This window comes from Pteropus medius, unplaced genomic scaffold, assembly GCF_902729225.1.
Source record: "Pteropus medius unplaced genomic scaffold, Ma_sr-lr_union100, whole genome shotgun sequence".
Taxonomy (NCBI): Eukaryota; Metazoa; Chordata; class Mammalia; order Chiroptera; family Pteropodidae; genus Pteropus; species Pteropus medius.
The window spans coordinates 7,133,345-7,152,113 of record NW_024347788.1 but is presented as its reverse complement, the minus strand read 5'-3'; the positions used below and the strand labels follow the sequence as shown (position 1 = coordinate 7,152,113).

The following is an 18,769-nucleotide window of genomic DNA, read 5'->3' as shown; positions in this document are numbered from 1 at the left end:
AGACCAGCTGAATCAGAATCTACCTTTTCATTAGATACTTAGTGATTCACATGCACTTGAAAGTTGACGAAGCAGTGAGACAATTCAGAAAATGGACCTAGTCAAGTCTTCAGTTGGACAAAACAGATCGAATTTTTTTATTGAGGTATAATTGACATATAACATATGACGTTCGGGTGTACAACATAATGAGTCCATATTTGTGTATATTATGAAGTGATCACCGCGATAAATCTAGTTAACATTTGTGACCGTACATAGTTACAAATTGGTGTATTTGTGTGTATGATGAGAAGAAACAGAGATTTTATAATAAGAAATACTCAAAAGATAAAAGTTTGGAAACTAAGATCCATGAACTAAGAATTAAAAATAGAATTATTTATAACAAGAAAGCTTAAAGATCTAGTAACTTTCCAGAAAACAGGAGATTAGCAGATGGAAGTTGTTGACCAGCTTTTGTCCATCTGAACCAGCAACGAAACAAGAGAAAACAGACCTTTATTAAAGTACAAAGTGAGGTTTCACACAAGGAAGAACTTCCTGTGCCGAGAAGTGTTAAATAGATAATGGTGTCCCTATGAGATGTCGTGGAATTGTGGGGGAAAAATAGCTGTGGCCCCATCTGCGTTTGGAGCAGGAACTCAGTTGTTTGTCATGGTCGTTTTCAGCCTAATCGATCCATCCACACATCGGCTGCCGAGTTCCAACTGTGCGACTCAGTTTTCAGTGGATCTCTTGACCAGTCAGAAAATCTGTTGCAGATGACAAAATGAACTCCTTTCTGTCATTTCAGAAAATGAAGAAAATACCCTCTACATAGCTACGTGCAATCCTGTTTCCTTACACTTTATGGACACGGCTGGGAAAAGTGGCTACGTCGTGGACCTTTCTGACATCTTACCAAGAACGGCCAGAGGAGTTTGGCACCCATTTTTGACAGTGGCACCCCTGGGAAGTCCCCTCAAGGGCCAAGTGATTCTCCATGAACAGCAGGTAAACACACCCCAGGCCAGTCACACGGAGGATTGTGCCCAGGGTAGCGTGTGAAGGAAAAGGCAGGAATGATTCGCAGCCTCTAACTGAAAATCCCTGTTCTCCTAACAGTCGGGGAGGGGGCTGGAGAGAGCGCCCGGGGTTGTCTGTGGTAAGTACTGGAAGAAGACGGGCTGATGTCTCCCGCTCCGCAGAGACCTCAGCATGACCTGTGAGTCCAGAAGCACTAAGTCAGGCTTTCTCTACCTCGGTACTGCGGACATTTGGGGCTGGAAAAGTCTCTGTCGTGAAACCTCCTTTTTCTTTGAAAAGATAGACAACAAACAAGTAAACTAGCAAATACATATACCCAGTTCAGTGACGAGGCCTTGCCTTAATAATTATCATAAATTCTGAGTTAAAATTATTTTCCGATTTTCAGATGTTTCTTTCATTTTCACCTTCTCCTAGAAGCAGAGTGACGAATATCCAGATATCGCTTATAGAAGTTTCCAGCACACTGGAATAAGGGTTTTACTCTATAGATTTCCAACAAAATCTCGATGCTGTCGAATAGAATTCTATAGTCAGAAGAGTCTGTCCTAAAGAGAACATGATATCTTGGTGATTTTTAAGTCAATTAAATTTGGATAAAAAATCTAAATTTGGAGTATTCAAATAGTCCTGCCACATTTTCAGCCGTCAGATGAACTGTCAGATTTACACATACCGATTCTTTAAAAGATTTTTAGGCTCTCACCAAGTATTCCATGTTCTCAGTTACTCGGTACCATTGCTGATTAATACTCTATTCACTTACAATGACTTTCTCGAAGGAAGGTATGTTCTTCGCTGTGAAGACGTGCATCTCTTCCATGACTAGGGCTTTGCCTCCTGGCAGTCTCGTCCGTCACCTGACTGATCTGCCAGTTTTCCAGTAAGCCACCTCAGCACCCTGAAGGCGCAGTCTATCTGAATACTGCCAATACTGTCGTCTGAACCGCGTCCTTTTTCCCCACAGAGAGACTCTTAGCTGTCTGTCTTCTATTATGGCCCTGTTAGGACGGAAGGCCTCTTTTAAGTCCAAATAAACATCATGCGGTGGTAAAATTTAACAAATGATAAATAATTCTCATGCAATAAAAAAAAATGAGCGCACTGCCATCAGTTCCTTCTTCCCCATTCTGCCCTAACTGAAAACAGAGCTGAAATATTGCAGAGAAGTCCTCCCATTAATTCATCTATCCCTTGTCTTTTAAAAAGGAAGCTTTGCCATGGGTGCGTTTCCCCGCTTAGCTTAAGAAGTTGTTCAAAAAGTCCTGGCTAAAAAAAAATCTTAAGTGAGGAAAGGGGAATTTTGCCATCCCTAAAAATACAGCAACCTCCCCCCCACCCCACCGACCCCACCATGAGATTATTTATTACATCTGTACAAAGTTTAGAATTGCAGACTTTGGGACATTGAGGTCATCCAGAGGTTACTTTTCTCCCAGTCAAATACAAACATAATAAAATTGCTCATTTGCTTCTCCTCCCTGCCCCCGTTAAAGGAAGCCAAAGCCACAGCTCCATGTGCTCATGTGTGACGCAAAATTCTATTTTTAAACTCAGACAGAATATATCATTAGTCATTTACAGAAGGAAACCATTAACTTCTAAAAGGATGGAACAGCAGAACTCTTTCATGTTGCCAATTGCTTCTAAAACTAATTCTAAATACAGCAATGGCTGGAAATATATGTTTTCTGTCACTTAGGAAGATACAGTTTTGGCCCCTTAGACCAAGTTATGCGTATATAAGCATTAGACCCTAAAAAGGAAGAAAAATGCAAAACTGTACTAACTTATTTTTCTGCTTAATCGTATCTGTTTAATCATCTGCTTATTCTTTTGCTAATCATATTTGGGGATCAAACATTGTTTTTAGGACTTTCTTTTTGCTTAGAAAAGTTAACATTATCTCAGATTGCTTCAGAGCTAAGAATTCGTATTAATGTCCTACATATTTATATAAGAAAGAGAATCTCCTTTAAAAAACAAATTTAATCTAGACTGGAGACTATAAATAAGGCATCACTATCATTTTCAAACTTTCAAACGCCAGGAATAACACTTTTTGTATGAAATGTTAGTTTTAAAAAGAATATTTCTAACACAGTCTTAATGGACAGTTGTATATTATATAGACTAATGGATTCTAAGGGTGTGTTTGTGGAAAAACTTAAGCTTTTTCAGTATGCTGAGTAGAATTTTTTAATCTGGCCAAGATTGAGTATCTAGAATGAAGGAAACTATGTGATATGAATATCACTTTAACTCTTGAGCAGTTCAATAAAATTACCCAGTAAAATAAATTTGCAGTTCCTGATTTGCAAATGAATCATTAAGCTTTTTACATTTCTTTTTATTTCTCTCTAACCAAATTACATAATCGAGGACGAGGGCCACAGTTAAGTCATCATTATATTCTCCTTTGTGCTTTAAATATCAGCTGCTCAGTAAATATTATGAGAGAAACGAATGAACATTTCATATTCTGTTTCCTGATTTTGCAAAGTACGTTCATTCTTTGGATGCTTTATGACTTAATTTTCTCCAAAGAAAGTTCTTAAAATGAAAAGTTTGTAAGGTTTAGGACAGCTAGAGAAGTCCCAATTTAAAACAAAAACCAGAAAGAAAAGAAATTGCCTAACGGAGAGGCCTGACAAACAACTTGCTGATGCATTTCTGCAAACCTGTTAAAGGTCTTTAAACTTAAACTTAAAAAGCCAACTCTTTGCATCCCTTTAAAATATATCATCTTTTCTGGCTTTCTCAATTTTAAAGTCTTATCTCGTGTGTTTCTGTTCATTTCTTTTAATGTCTAAGGTTTATTTTAAATTGTCTCTTCTTAAAAAAAACTACACCTAATTACTAAGAGATTATTACTTCATTTGCATAACCACAACTAACCGTGCTGGAGAAATCTCTTGTTTTATTACTAGCTAGGTTCTCGAGGTCCTTGATATTTTCTTACTAACTCATCTTTATGTCATGTATTTTCTGAATTGAACCTGGATTTGCGAAAAGAATTAATTTAATTATACTTATTTATTTTTAATTTAATTGTATACAACATAAAAGAGTTTTCAACAAAACATTCTTTAAGGGCAATTTCATAAAAGTAAATGGAACTTTTACAAAAATTACTGCCTTAATCGTATCATTACTATATAATAAAACAGAATCATGGTTAAGCTAGCCTATATTTAGAAGACATTTATGTTTTGGATTTATGTGATAAACCCATGAGTACAACTCCTGATTGCACCTACTAGAAAAATAAACGTTTTAGTTTATAAATTAAACTAGTAACTAAATTGCATGGTTTTAAGATAAATTTATCATATAATTAGAAACATCTTCGTAAAACCATCTAATGCTTTACATTCTGTCTTAAGGAGAACCGTTTCGCGTCTTCATGGTGTCTCTTAAATAGCGCAGCGTCGCCATCTCCTCTTTGTTTTATCGCTATAACCGTTACTCTCAGGTTGCCGAGCCGCTTGGGCTTTTAAGGAAAGGATCAGATCTTGAGCTCCTTGCCGTCTGTTCTCTTTACTTCCAGAGTAATACCATCCTACTGTTGGATACCACTGGCCGAGCCCTCCGTCTTCTTGTCCCTCTGTCAGAAGAGATGACGTCTAAGAAACCTTCGTGGTGGCACAAGGAAGACGCTGTAAGGAATACCCACGCTGTCCAGCAAATTGCCGAGGGCTTTCCATAGCTTCCTGAGCGGAAAGATGCACGCCTGCCCGTCCCTGCCGTGCCTTCCGTTCATTATAATGCACAAGAGAATTCTCTTTTCAGGCACATGTAGAGTTTAACACAAAACAAATAGACATTGGTGCATATCTTAAATACCAATAGCTTCTTTTCGAACTCACAAGAAGACTAGTCAGGACTGAATTCATGATAATAGAATATTATGATGATAAGCTATTTGAGTATGATGTTCTGAACAAATTTCTAGTCATGTAGTTGCTTTCACCTGTTTCGGATTTACATGATAAACCCATGAGTACAGCTCCTGATTGCACCTACTAGATAAATAAACATTTTAGTTTATTAATTAAAGTAAACTAGTAAATAAACATTTTAGGCCAACCCAAGAGGATTTATTCTGCCATTCAGAAAAAGGTAGTGGATATGGAATAAGGCTTACTCTTTGCTCTGCAGGATAGCGTACTTAGGTCTTAAACAACCACGGAAGGGGAAAAAAAAGATTTTTGAAATGTCATAAATGATCCAAATCTAAGAAGCAAAGTATTTTCTATTTATGTTATGGTACAAATTCCGTTTTTTGTTTTGTTTGTATTGATTGATCGATTGAAGAAAAGGTTTTCCTTTTTTTAAAAGATTTCTGAAATCTTAAAAAAATTCCAGTTTATCACCCAATAGTGTGTTTATTTCTAAACTGTATCTGGCACTACTTTTAACAGTTCTCAAGGTGTTTTAGTGTGTGGCTCACAGCAAGATTTGAAATGTGTTTTAGTCCATGTCACCATGAGAGTCTGGGAATAGATGAGGAGGTAGCTTCTCTGGGAATTTTACGTGGTGAAGACCTTGCAAGGCACAGCAGCTAAAGAGGCGTACTGCGTCTGACACATTTAATGTGAATGTTTTGTTTTGTCTTTAGGAAACTTATAAAATGTGTAAAGAATTTTCGCACAAAAACTGGCTAGTGTTCTACAAAGAAAACGGGTGAGCTCTTGATTGTAGAAAATGTAAACTGGGGACCCTTATTTGCCCATTCTTTTTCCTCTTTTAACTTTACTTATTTGTCATAAAACTAATGTAACCTAATTGTAAATATTCTCTTATTAAAGTAACTCATCCCACACTGTAGAACATTGAAAAATAGACATAAGAAAAGGGTAGTCCTTTAATTAGTTCCATAATTCAGCCACTACTAGCATGGCAGTTATTACTTTTCATTATTTTTTATGCACACCCTTACGTAGCTTATAGTTTTGTATATCTTTTTTAACATTCTTAACATTTTTCTGTTACTATTTAGTCTTAGAAACATCCTTTTTTACGGTTGCGTGATATATCAGGAAACGATCGTGCCATGGTTACTCAGCCATTCTCCTCGCCACGTCCTTTCAGAGACAGTTTTCCTCTCCTTTTCCAGGAATAGCCTGACTGTGCTGGACGTTCTAGAAGGGCGAACTCATACCATCTCGCTTCCCATCAACCTCATGACTGTGTTCCTTGTAGCAGAGGACAGATGGCTTCTGGTGGAGAGCCAGACAAACCGGTAGGCGGGTCCACGTCCGATCTCGTGGTGTAGCTCAGCCTTACTCATCACTTCCCCAGCGCCCTTGCTGTTGTCCCTTCCGTGTCTGTCCCGTCACAATTTCCAAATGTGGCAGCATCTCGGTAAGTGAAAGCTGAAAGAAGCAGGGGGGGTAGAAAATTAAAATGAAATAATAGCACGTCGCAGAGTAGTTATCACAGTGTTTCAGAGGGTGACATCGCAATGAACAGTAGAAACATCATGACTTTTTATGTAGGATCCATATTTCTTTGGGCTTGTGCCTCTCAGCACACTGAGAACTGTGTTCTTGCCAAACCACAGATGCTTCAGAATAGACTTGCAGTTTACCCGCTCCTCAGAGGGCTCCAGTCTCCCGTCACAGAGCTGGCGCTTTTGTGTGACTTCACAGAATCCACCTCTTAGACGTTTTTCGTTTTATCTTGTGCGCTCTTATTTGGTTATGTTTATGTTTGTGTTGCCTCCCCCACTGGGCTGTACACTTCTCGATGAAAGGGACAGCAGTGCTCTTGGCATAAATAGGGTGCACAGTAAATTTTGAGACCCCTCCTTCATGCATTTCAGCCACAAGCTGAACGCAGACTTTTTCTGCAGCTCTGCTGACAAGCAGAGGTAGCTGCTGCAAAAGATTTCTGGCCATTTCTACATCCCCGTTTCAGAAATCTTAAAAATAAGTACATCAAGGGGATTACAGTGGTGAGGGCGCCTCAGCTGGTCACAAATCAGAGGTCAGGCTCCCACTAACTGGCTGGTCAGCCGTATCAGCAGCAGCCTCCATGATTATAGGGGTGTGTCTCCTTAGAGTTGTTTTTTTTCCATTTTTTTTTTTTTTTACAGCCCTTCCTCTCATACAAAGTGTCGGATTTTTAGTTCATACTTATCACTGCATTGTTGTTCTGCACTGCTGTCTATACACAATGTGGAGAAGTCGTTAATTCGCGATGAAACTCTGGAACTGTGAATTCTATTTCTATTGTAAAGAAGGGGCTTGGGGACGGAAAGGGGTGAGGAACTGACTTTTTTCCTGGTCTGCCCCATGATCATGAGAAAAAGAAAAACACCTCGCTTAGGTGTTTTATTCGTTTACAGGAAATACCTCTTAACGACGCCCGCACACATGGAAGCTGAGGACAGCGGCGTCTGCCAGCTGTATGTGCTGCAGGAAGAGCCGCCTGCCACAGGCTTCGGAGTCACACACGGTAACGCCGGCTCGTCGCGGTCACGGCGGTGCGGGGGCCGGGCTGTCTGTCACGTGCGTCCTCGGGAGTCGCTCCCAGCAGTAACACCGACGGAAGTTAAATTCGTACCGAAAGAGAAAACGTGGTCTGCACTCTAGAAATAGGGAATGAGAAGCTACCATCTTCTAAGTTGTGGCCTTGAAACCGTTTAGCTGACAAATCAGAATCTTTGTATGCATTCAGGTTCCCACTCTTATTTTAGGGCAGATGGCCTTTTTTACACAGCATCAGGATTTCTATTAATTTAATGCTTGCTGGGTGGGGGAGAATGAATAGTACTTATGAAAAAAATACAGGGCGCTAGTAATGATAATATTTATTGCTAATAAAATTTTGGATTCCGTAAATACTTTAAACCACTTTGAGAAGATGCCTCGATTGTAAAAACAAAAACAAAAACAAAAACAAAAAAAACTGAGTTTTCTCAGACAAAAGGCCATGAATGTAATTTAAAATGTTTTCTCTTCTTTAACTTGTGCTTTTCTGTTCGAGTTGGTAAGAATGAAATCTTATAACAATTAATTCCTGGGGCATTTTAGGGGCATGTGATATCTAATGTTTCTCTGACGCTGTTCAGAAACAGATTTCAGCATACCTCATAAAATTTCAAGTGATCAACTATCATCCGATAATCTAAGTTCAGCTGTGGGACAAAAGATTGCCTCTCCTAACCGGATTCTCTCAGATGAAAATAGTTATGCTACAGTCGTCATTGGTTTCCCAGATCTCATGGTAAGCTGCTGTTTTTAAATTGTTGAATAAATATTTTTTCCCTCAGTTCAGCCCATAACCTATAAGCCTATTTGAGGGGGTAATGAAAAATGTAATGATTTTTTTGAAAAACATTTCAGATCAACCTTCTGTTTTCCAAATCAATCATTAAAATAGGTGTTTTACCTATGTGGGTTCATTGCTATCTTTAAACTGCTGTTTAAAGAGTGATGCAATTATATAATTTAGCAAGGGAAAAACCAGTGTTCTCCATACCTGGGGCTTCCTGTGACACACTTAAACACTTAACCTGCTGATGGCGATTTTCTGCCATGCTGTCTGGATGTGTACGCAGTACTCTTTCAAGAGGAACAATTCGAGACTAATGTCTTCTAAAATTTGTTAAAGTGAAATATGTCAGCATCTCGTTACTGTGAATTAAAATTTTCAACACTCACAAGCGTCAGTTTACTTTCCATTGAGTTTTGCCCTATCTTCGCAGCATCCAGATTATACTGTAAATGCCGATGGGCTCAACTTAACTTGCTCTTAGACGCACCATATTCCCCTGATGGAAAATGAAACATAAAGGTTATTTCCATCCAAGTTGCAATCTAATAACCTGAGATGCAGTTCCATGTGTTTTGATTATACATTTAATTTTCATAATTTCCCTTGTAGCTTTTAGATGGACCGATAGAATTATTTAAAGATAAAAAATATTGGCTTTACTTTATAGTACACCAGTCTCACATACTTCAAAATTTTAATGTAATTAATAAATGATGAATACTTTAGGGTACTTCTGAAATCCAAAACCCAATGGACAGTATGTGCCTTAGGACTTTGCCATGTCTTCCTAATTGTCACATAAAAAGCAGTTGCTATGGTATTATATAACTGAAAATGGAACATGTTAGAATGCAGTCCCCACAGCAGTCTTGATTGAATGAAAGAGATGTTTAATATGCCTTCTGCCACGCTTGCTGCTGTCAGTAGAGAAAATACCGGAGCTATTTTTCTGAAGGTAGAAAACTATTTAAAAAAGTGATCTTCTGAGTTAAGAAATTAGCATAGAAATATAATGTGGCTGTAAGAAGATTAGAAAGTAAAAGCCGACTGGAAGGCACTGTTTGTATTAACCCTATAGAAGTCCTTGATAGCCCGTAGGACTCGTGGCCTTGTTAAATTAAAAGCTCTGTCCTCCGTATTTGGCATGGTGCCCACCACATAGGAGATGTTCAATGAATTCTTGTTGAATGAAGGATTAGAGTCAGGCTGCCTTTCAGCATTTTATGACAACAGTCATATTTTTAGGCCCCAGCACAATAGTAAGGCAGTGCATTATTCTAAACCTTTCCTACATGATAAATCATTTTTACAACAATTCTACCAGTTTTACAGATGAAGAATCAGAAACAGAGAGGATCTATCCCCTAGGCCACAAATATTAGGAGAATGGAGCTGGGGTCTGAGCTCGAGTGTGACTGACCCTCAGATCATACCCTTTTTCTGCTGTCACACTGCCTTTCTGCTTTCACGTGAATTTCTTTTGATTCTTCTTAAAACTATCGACAAAGAGGTATGTCACCTCTTATTAACTTTCCATAGCATTATCAGAGGCGCCTAAATTATATAAACTTACTAAAACTTTCTTACTCTAATACCAGATAGCTACAAAAAGCTACAGCAGATATCATCCTCGATGGTGAAACGTGAAAAGCATTTCTTTTAATATCAAGAATAAGACAAGAATTCCCACTATCACCACCTCTATCAAACATCGTCCTGAGCTCTTAGACGTGACCCATTAAAAAAAAAAAGATAAGCGAATTTCATCAAAACTAAAAACTTCGGCTCTGTAAAAGACACTGTTAAGAGAATGTTAAGACACTGTTAAGAGAATTTCGGCTCTGTAAAAGACAGTGTTAAGAGAATGAGAAGCAATCCACAGGCTGGCAGGAAATATTCCCAAACCACATTTCCAAAAAAGGGCTTGTGTCAGGAATATGTAAAAATTTCTTAAAATTCAAGAGTAAGAAAACCAATAATCCAATGTGAAAAATGGGCAAACGGTGGCCCATTTTTGGTGTCAGAGATCAGAGCCTGCGCAGGTGAGAAAGACAGGTGGCGGGGGAGGGGTGTCCACCAGGGATGGGAGTCAAGTCCCAGCAGGATGAAGACAGCGTCCCCATGAAGGGGCAGCCTGGGGTGGCATGGAGGACCCACGGAAGTGACGGCCCGGCGCGGGCTGTCGGGCCTTACGCTAAGTAGACTAATCATGGTGATCACCTCGCGTTAGACGCAGGTGTCGAGCCACTGCGCCGTACACCTGAAACTAACACGATGTTAGATTCTAATAAATACCGATGCTGTCTATTCCCTACGCCAGGTAGTGGACGCATTAGGTGTTTGGTTTATTTTTAAACTAACCGTATTGTTATATTTCTTCCTTTAAGTTCTAATTGATTTCAAGATTTAAAAAATTATATTGTATATTCACACTTGTCTGAAAATTGTGATCATTGATGAAGCAGCTATCTCCTGTGCCAAATTCGAAAGGTTAAGAAACAGTTTTATGTTCTTACACTTATGAAATGTAAGTTGACCACGGGCGTCTGCTTGAAAGGCTGCATCGTCACAGTTGTGCTAAATGCAGTTCAGAGCACTTCGGGGCTTTCATCTCCCTTTTGATTTTTTTCAGTCACCCAATGAGGTTTATTCTTGGAAAAGGCCGACATCTTTGCATAAATCAAGGTTCACTGACACAGCATTCTATGGAAGAAAGAAAAACGGAACTCCAAAACAGAGCAATTGTGTGACCCTTTTAGATACTAACCAGATAGTCAGGATTTTGCCCCAAGGAGAAGTTCCTCTAAAGGACATCTACCCCAAAGGTAAGACACATACCAACTCCTAATTTACCAAGGTAGTTAAAGGTAGTTTGCTTTTGGAAGGGATGCTTAATTTATCATTATTATTGTATATTTATAAATATAAATAATTCTAATGGGGTCTGGTAGCTGTAAAGACCTGTATGTGCTCAGAAAGTTGTCACTCAGCTTCTCACAGCTGGTCGTAGCCATTGCTGTTAGAGCTCGTCAGCATTTACACGATGTTTATACAGTAACTATACTCAGAACATGTTCCCGCGGACACTTTTAAAATCTCTAGAATATTAGGCATAAGAAATGGGGCCTGGGACTTATGCAGACGGACTCACTTGTTAGTGTTCTCATAATCAGCTCATATTTATTACTACATGTTTGGTTTTGGGCTGCAACTTATGCTGAGTTTGTCTTCGCCAACAACGTGTCTAACACAGGTTCACTGCGGGAATTTCACAAGCCGATAGCGCATAGGATAATGTCTGTTAATAAGCCCACACAGAAATAACATACTCCAAACCAGTGATAGATTAATCATACTATGGTTTCAGGCAAAAGGAGATGAGAGAAATAAAGTCCAAATTTAGTAAACATGCGCCTTTTCTAGCCGAGACTGCTTATCCCACCTGGAGCTGACTTCCAGCCGCCAGCGCCAAAACAGAAGTCCCTTGTTGCTAGAGCACGTTGGCAGGGAACGGGGCACCAGTGTTGGCAGGCACGATAGGCAGCCACTGGTTAGAGAGTGGCCTTTACCAGGGCAGGAGCCGATGCTCCGGAGGCCTTCGGAGGTCTGTTTGGATCAGCAGGGGCCGCCTTGCCCGGACCAGACACCCTCGCCTGGGTCCTCACAAACCCTTGGTCTTTGTAGTCTACATGTCCCCTGGCCATCGCTGCTCCTCTGCAGTCTTACGTGGTAAGCCCCCAGCAGGGCCCCGCGGCAGCTGGGCTACTGAGTGCTTATCAGTAACAGATGAGACGACATCCCGACTCAACTTACTTCGTTCTTATATCAAAACAACTTCATTTCTGAAAACAACTTTTTTTTTTATCTTTGCCATAAACAAGTGGATTAAAACAACTTCACTTAAGTCACAAACGAGTAGGTTTGAAACCAATGCACAGCACCGCATAAATATGCCAGTCCCTGTGCCGATCACTTTTCCTCATATAAACTTATTTAATCTTCAAATCCCCATTTTATCGTCAATGATCTCTCTGATGTATGTGCGGGAAAACTGACCCAGAGGGTAAAATAACTTGCCGAGGGTCACCTGACCAGTGGCCGGCAGAGCCCAGGTTCGCACCAAGGTCTTGCAGTCCCTGGCCCAGAGCGATCTTACTGGAGCACACTGGCCTCCATTATAATGGATAATTATGAAAAACTTCAATTATTGAGCTGCTGATTATTATTTACATCATAGTGGTAGTAATATGTTGTCCTGTGTTCACATTCATCACGTTAGTGTGGACTTCATGAAGATAATGCCAAATGTATTATAACTTGTCACTGGGTTTGAAAAGTCCTGGTGATGTAATAGTATTTAGAATTAGTTCTTTCCACATAAATCACCATTTCCTTAAAATGATTTTTATGGTAGAAGAGGCTCATGGTTTCACATGGGGATATTCAATTATTCGGGCACCGTTTGCTGAAAAGGCTGTCTTTTCTCCGTTGAATTATTTGGACCTCTGCTGAAAATCAACTGACTGCATATGCGTGGGCCTATTTTGGGATTCACTGTTCTGTTCCATTGATCTATGTGTCTGTCCGTTCACTAACACCATACTCTCTTAATGTCTTTCTGTCTTTATACTTTATAGTTAAGTCTTAAAATCAGGCAGTATAGATCCTCCAACTTTGTTGGCCGGGATCAGTGGGTGGAAAATTACGAAGAGAACATCAGAGGAACGGGAAAATTGTGCCTAAATCAGCCTAACAGGATTCTTGCTGAAGGCCGGCCGAGGCGAACAGACATCACCTGGGAGGTAGTGGAGGATCAGGAACCCAATCAGATCTCGAGGAGAGGGGATGTTGGTCAAGCTGATTTAGCATTACATGGATAAACACAGAAGCCCAAAACTCGGGGTCTAGTTGGGAAGAGGATTCAGAAAATCTTGACCAGAGTTTGGTCAAGAAGAGGATCTTCGTCATCATCCATACTGATCACTGTACCTCATTGATTTTCACTGCTGCAATACCACAATTTATACATGTTCTTTATTGATGCGTATTTCTGTCCTTTCCAATTTTTTACTATTAAAAATAGCGGGCTACAAATAGTCTTGTGCCTGTCTTCTCGTGTACATGTTGAAAGTCCGTAGGATACGTATCTAAAAGTGACATTACTAAATTGTTTCCCAAAGTTGTAGATGCAACAGCTTAAGAGAGGTCCTCATGCTCTGCGTCCACCTCTTCTCTTTGTAGAAGTTTTTTGTGTTTCATACCTCAGCTGTGAATAGCATTTGTATAATCATATTAATATAAGCACTGGATGTTAACCTGACCAAAGTCATTGTATCAGGATATTGCGAATGAGAAAACTGAGGATTTGGACAGGGAGAGCGACATATGAAAAAGAGTAAATAAACTCCCATTGTACCTGGTGGGAGGTCAGTAAATAATGCCTGAAACTAAAACATGGCACCATGAGAAGGCAGGTGAATACCAAAGAAACAGCTCAGGTGAGGTGAAGTGTCCCCTGGAGCAGGACGTGAGGGCTGAGCAGAGTCCCGGGCTGGCTGCTTTTCCTTTGGGCCCGCGTGACTCTTTAATCTCTGTGCACGGAGACCTCTGACGAAATCCAGTTTTTTAAAGTAAATAGAATCCGATTAGTCAGGAACTAGTAGCTCCACCTCATTGCTTTCCACTGCTGTAGTACACAATTTACACATATCAGCCTTTTATTAAAGAAATCGCTAGAAACCATAAAGGCGACTCTCCTAGTGGCTTGACGGTGGTGTAACTTTCGTTCAGTGCACATGGGGAGACATTTACTACTTTCTTCCGATAATTTTTCCTCCAGTTAAGCGTTAGCTTCTTTTTTCTTTAGTCATAGACCTCAGCTCTTTAAACACAAAATAACGACCCTTGATCGAAAGCGGCACGCTGGTTTTTGAACGCTGAGTAAATTCAAAGTTTTGGTCTGGGCATTCATGCAGGGCACACGCCACTCTTTTAAGCTGTGAGCCGCGAAGGGCGTTAGCTAGTAGTTAACAGGTGCACGTTAAAGCGAGGAGGAGTGGGCTTTTTTATACGACTTCATCTTCCCGCAGAAAACGTTCTTGGCGGTTTTGCCTGACAGTTTTGACCTCCCCTCCTGCTGGCCGTCCCCACTGCTCTTGAAAACTGTGTGGTGAACACTGCTTTTCCCTTTCATCGTTGGGAACTAATTCCTAAGTATAGTTTACACCTGGCTTTGAAATCCACCTGGATTATAAATGTAATGGAAATTTACGGAGCCTCCATCCTCTCTACGGTGTTGAAACGTTTAAAATGGATAGACAAGGGTTTGGCTGAGTTTGGAAGAAAATCTGGCCACAGTTTCCACTTCCTGAATTCAATCCTATATTCCGAGCTGCTTTATTTTCAAATCAGTAAGTGTTAATTCTGATTGTTTTTCAAGGGCTTACCGTCACCACTACCGCCACCCCTAGTATTTTTTTGAAGTACTTTATAACCACAAACAGCCTTTTCTGATACGTGCAAATATTTTTCATAAAATTCTTATGTAAAATTCTTGCTTTCTCCTTCTTGAAATAGACACGGCCATTATTGAATTTTCTTACGCTCTTTATGCTATAGAATTAATTTGCACAGAGAAAGGAAAGGAAAATGTAGGAAAAAAGATATTTTAAAGTAAGTTGTCCTTTGCTTTCACGAGCAGTCTAAAAGTGCTGATGGCATTAGCTCGGCTTAATACCACTACTTATGAAAAAAATACCTGTAAGTGGCAAGCCGAAAAGCGAAGCGGCTCCCGCCGGCCCAACTGCTTCAATAACTGGTCACTTCTGACAAAGTGCCTGGGTCTATAAATAATTCCATCTACTTCAGCTAGGTCTGAGCAGCAGGAACTGTCAAAATGACATATGGTGCAAAACTTTATCCACGATCGACCTTATACCCCAGGCAGCATTGCGAACGCGGGCAGCTCATGACTTAGGATAAGCAAATTCGTTTTGTATAAATGGCCATCTGGGGACAGCCCATCCAGCTGGGGGGTCAGGTTACATTAGTAACTCCTCGTACTCTCTGCTGTCCCTGTACCTCACCCTTCCCTCCCCTTTGCCCCCTGGGCCCGCCCACTCCTTACTTAGCTCTGCAGCCCGTACCTGGCCCCCGGCCTGTGCTTCTCACCCTGGAATTCTAAGTCCCCAGGAGCCCACAGTTTGTTTTGCTTTCTATTATTTTTAAGCACTTTCTTCTTTACGCTGCAGGCTCCTCATCCATTTCCCCTCTATCCCCAGTGCTTCTTGTAGTTTCTGGTGCACAGGGAGCTCGACCACGTTTGTTGGATCAGTAAGAGTTTTTCAGGCGGCCTACTCCAAAACTTTCAACTGCAAACATGCAGTAAATATGCCGAGTTTCTTATTTTTTGTTAACTACATTTGATAAATTTGATAAATGGGTATCTCATTCAAATCATAAGTTGTAAGGAGAGAAGATAGATAGATAGACAAAACTCTTTAAAAGTATGGATTCTGTTTAGGGGAAGTTTTTTTGTTTTTGTTTTTATTTTAAAGAGACATGAGTGGCCCAGATTTTGTAAAATGGAGCTATTTTAAAAATGGCTGCTGTGGAGAGTGGCAGGCAGAAGGTGGCCTTCGAGCCAGCAAGGCCCGGCTCGCAAAGCCATCTCCGTGACTCCACCACGTTATCATAGATATCACTTCCGTGAGCCTCATGCAGAATACTGTCTGTGAAGACCAAGCAGAGATCCCGACAGCCCGTGGTGGCAGCTGGTGACAGTGAGGCGATGGCGGTCCCCAGGACTGTAGGACACAATCACTAAAGCCCTGGAATTGGCTGGGAAGCAGCCTCAGAATTGTTGTGGGGCCGCCTCCTGCCCCGTGTTGTCACATTCTTCGTGACCCAGAGCCCTCGCCTGGCTGCCCCATCCTCACCCCATCTTTCTCTGCTTCTGGGTATCGGGCAGCGACTAACTAGGTCCTTTGTGTTTACTAAGTTCACCTAACGCTCAAAATGCTTGTGATGCTCCGATGAGGCTGCCGTTAGCCCTGCTTTGCCAATGCCAAAAGCAGGTCTCAGAAAGATAACTAACCTGACCAGCATAAAACAATTAGGAAATTAGTCGGAGCCGGGACTTCACGCCAGGGTAGTCTGATTACCAAGTGGGTGCTGATTCCACTGTCTTATACCTTTGTTGTTGTGACTTCCTAAGAAGGAAAACAGAATTCAGATGACGAAACATTTCCACTTCAAGGGCTAAAACATTGACCCATCTTGGGAAGCTAGCAAAGACAATGCAAAGAACTGAAGTCGTTTTCTGACAATAAAGAATCGTGGCCTAATATGCATCTAGTTGACAGTCTCTGTATTTCCCTGACAGCCTAACTCTGGGAGTCTGGCCTTGACACTGGCCTTGGCTCAAGACCTTGTCAAGTGGGTCTCGAGTTCTGCCTCAGGCTACCGATAACTTTCCTCCATGCTCAGCAGCCTTCGCTCTCTCTTTGGCCCTGTTTCGGTATCATGCAGTAAGATGATGCTTGACTCGTGTCATGACTTCTTTGCAGGTGTGACCCCTCCACAAACAGCTGGTTATATAGAAGTCACTGATCTTCAATCAAAGAAACTCCGATATATCGCTATTCCCAGGTAACCTGTCCCCACCTTTGTCCTCAGCTTGTCTGTCAGATAAAAACGAGTGAATTCTTACCAAGTACTCGGAATAAATGTGTGTTTGCTTCCTTAAAGAGCAGGCTCTTTTTTTTTTGGTCACATTTGGTTTATATCTTGCTGTTCTTCTGCATGCCTTAACTGCCATTTTTATTTCCATTTCGGAAAAATATTCAAATGTTACATAACTATAAATCTATCGGCCTTCAAGTTTTCATTTTTTTCTGTTGATCTGTCCTAATGAGAAATTTTTCTGTATCTGAAACAGCATTTTTAGTAGAAATTTTCTTCATATGTTTGTTTTCTGAGGTAAACGCGTTCAAAATGTCGAAGTATTTTAAATGGCGTTTGTTTGACATCGTTTTTAAATATGCTACTGTGCAGCCACGTCATGAAGGCTCTGCGGTGGTCGGAGGCCCTGGAGATGCGGGGTGCATCCGTCACCGTTCACCGCTTTTGTCACTGGCCAGCGGCGGAAGCAGAGCACTCACACCAGCTAGGCCAAGGACGCAGGAGGGAACAGTGGTGCCCGCCCCTGCCTTGATGAACACAGGCGTCCTCACCTGTAGCCCATCCCTCTCTGGGTGCATCTGTGCCCGAGGCCCCTCTCCACCTGAGCACACACCTGCCCTGGTCTCACATCCCATCCTCACGTACACTCCCTCACTGGTGCCTGAGCCCTCACGGCTCAGGATCTCTCACCTGAGATCCTGAGCAGAGGATCCTGGAGAGCCGTCCAGTGTCAGAGGAAGGCCAGGGACCCTGGAACTTGTTAGTCACCCAGCACATCACCGGATCGCCTTTTACCTGCTCCTCCAACCCCCGGAAGAAAATAGCACGATGGCACAAAGTAACTCGGAAACAGTTTCATTTCTTGGGACCCTTTTTGTCAGGTTCAAGAAATATGAATAATGAAGGCATAGTCCAAGAAATAGATTTACTGGTTCCAACATGCATAAGTATGTCTCCTTTGTGTCGGTTTAGTGGAAAATGGCTTTTAGTCATTTGGGGAATGTCCTTATTCCATATTAACTGAATGCTCATTAAAATATACCATTAGTTCAAGTAACAAAAGCAAAGAACAACTTTTTTGTTGTTGACACCTCTAAAGCATTAAATAACTTTTTCATTATTTCTCTTAATCTTTCCCTCATTAGCCCTAGCCTATTATTTCAGTGTTTTTCTCTTATAACTTTCTGTATGAACTGTTATACCTGCCATAGAAAGAACATCTGGAAGAATGACCGTATTTATAACCAGTGCCAGCTGGTCACCATAAGTCATTAACAGCTGCACTGTGAACCACATATGTAATGTTATATTCCTTAATACAGCAGTCCCCAACCTTTGTGGCACCAGGGACCAGAGCCCTTGGAGAGTCTAACACCTGAGGATCTGAGGCGGAGCTGAGGCGGTGATGCTGGCGCTGGGGAGCAGCTGCAAACACAGATGAAGCTTCGCTCACTCACCCACCGCTCACCTCCTGCTGTGCGGCCTGAAATTAGTAATACTTTTTTTAACCCAGTGTATCCCAAATATTATCATTTTGACATGTATTTAATATACAAATGTTAACGACGAGATAATTTACATTCCTTCTTTCTTCTAAGTCTTTGAAATCTAGTATGTATCTTATACCAACAGAACTTGCCAGTCTGGACTTGCCGCATTTTAAGTGCCACGTGACTTAAAGTCTGTTCGTTGTCAGTATGTCCTGAGTTTCTCGAGTTTAACTATTGTCATAGTTGGGTTTATATGTCACCCAAGGGAAGAACCCGTCTGGATC

At 41.0% G+C, this 18,769-nt stretch overlaps 1 protein-coding gene across 6 annotated transcripts in view; it reads left to right on the top strand.

The window, feature by feature from the left end:
* VWA8 (von Willebrand factor A domain containing 8) overlaps window positions 1-18,769 on the top strand; it is a 265,675-nt gene that overhangs the window by 160,968 nt on the left and 85,938 nt on the right. For 5 of the 6 annotated variants that reach the window (XM_039877209.1, XM_039877206.1, XM_039877208.1 and 2 more), the window contains exons 29-36: window positions 797-996; window positions 4,580-4,690; window positions 5,651-5,715; window positions 6,149-6,274; window positions 7,382-7,491; window positions 8,108-8,262; window positions 10,946-11,138; window positions 16,881-16,962. In XM_039877209.1, the coding sequence (XP_039733143.1) occupies window positions 797-996; window positions 4,580-4,690; window positions 5,651-5,715; window positions 6,149-6,274; window positions 7,382-7,491; window positions 8,108-8,262; window positions 10,946-11,138; window positions 16,881-16,962 (1,042 nt within the window). The remainder of the gene's footprint in view (window positions 1-796; window positions 997-4,579; window positions 4,691-5,650; window positions 5,716-6,148; window positions 6,275-7,381; window positions 7,492-8,107; window positions 8,263-10,945; window positions 11,139-16,880; window positions 16,963-18,769) is intronic. The other variant, XM_039877207.1, reaches the window with a different exon arrangement.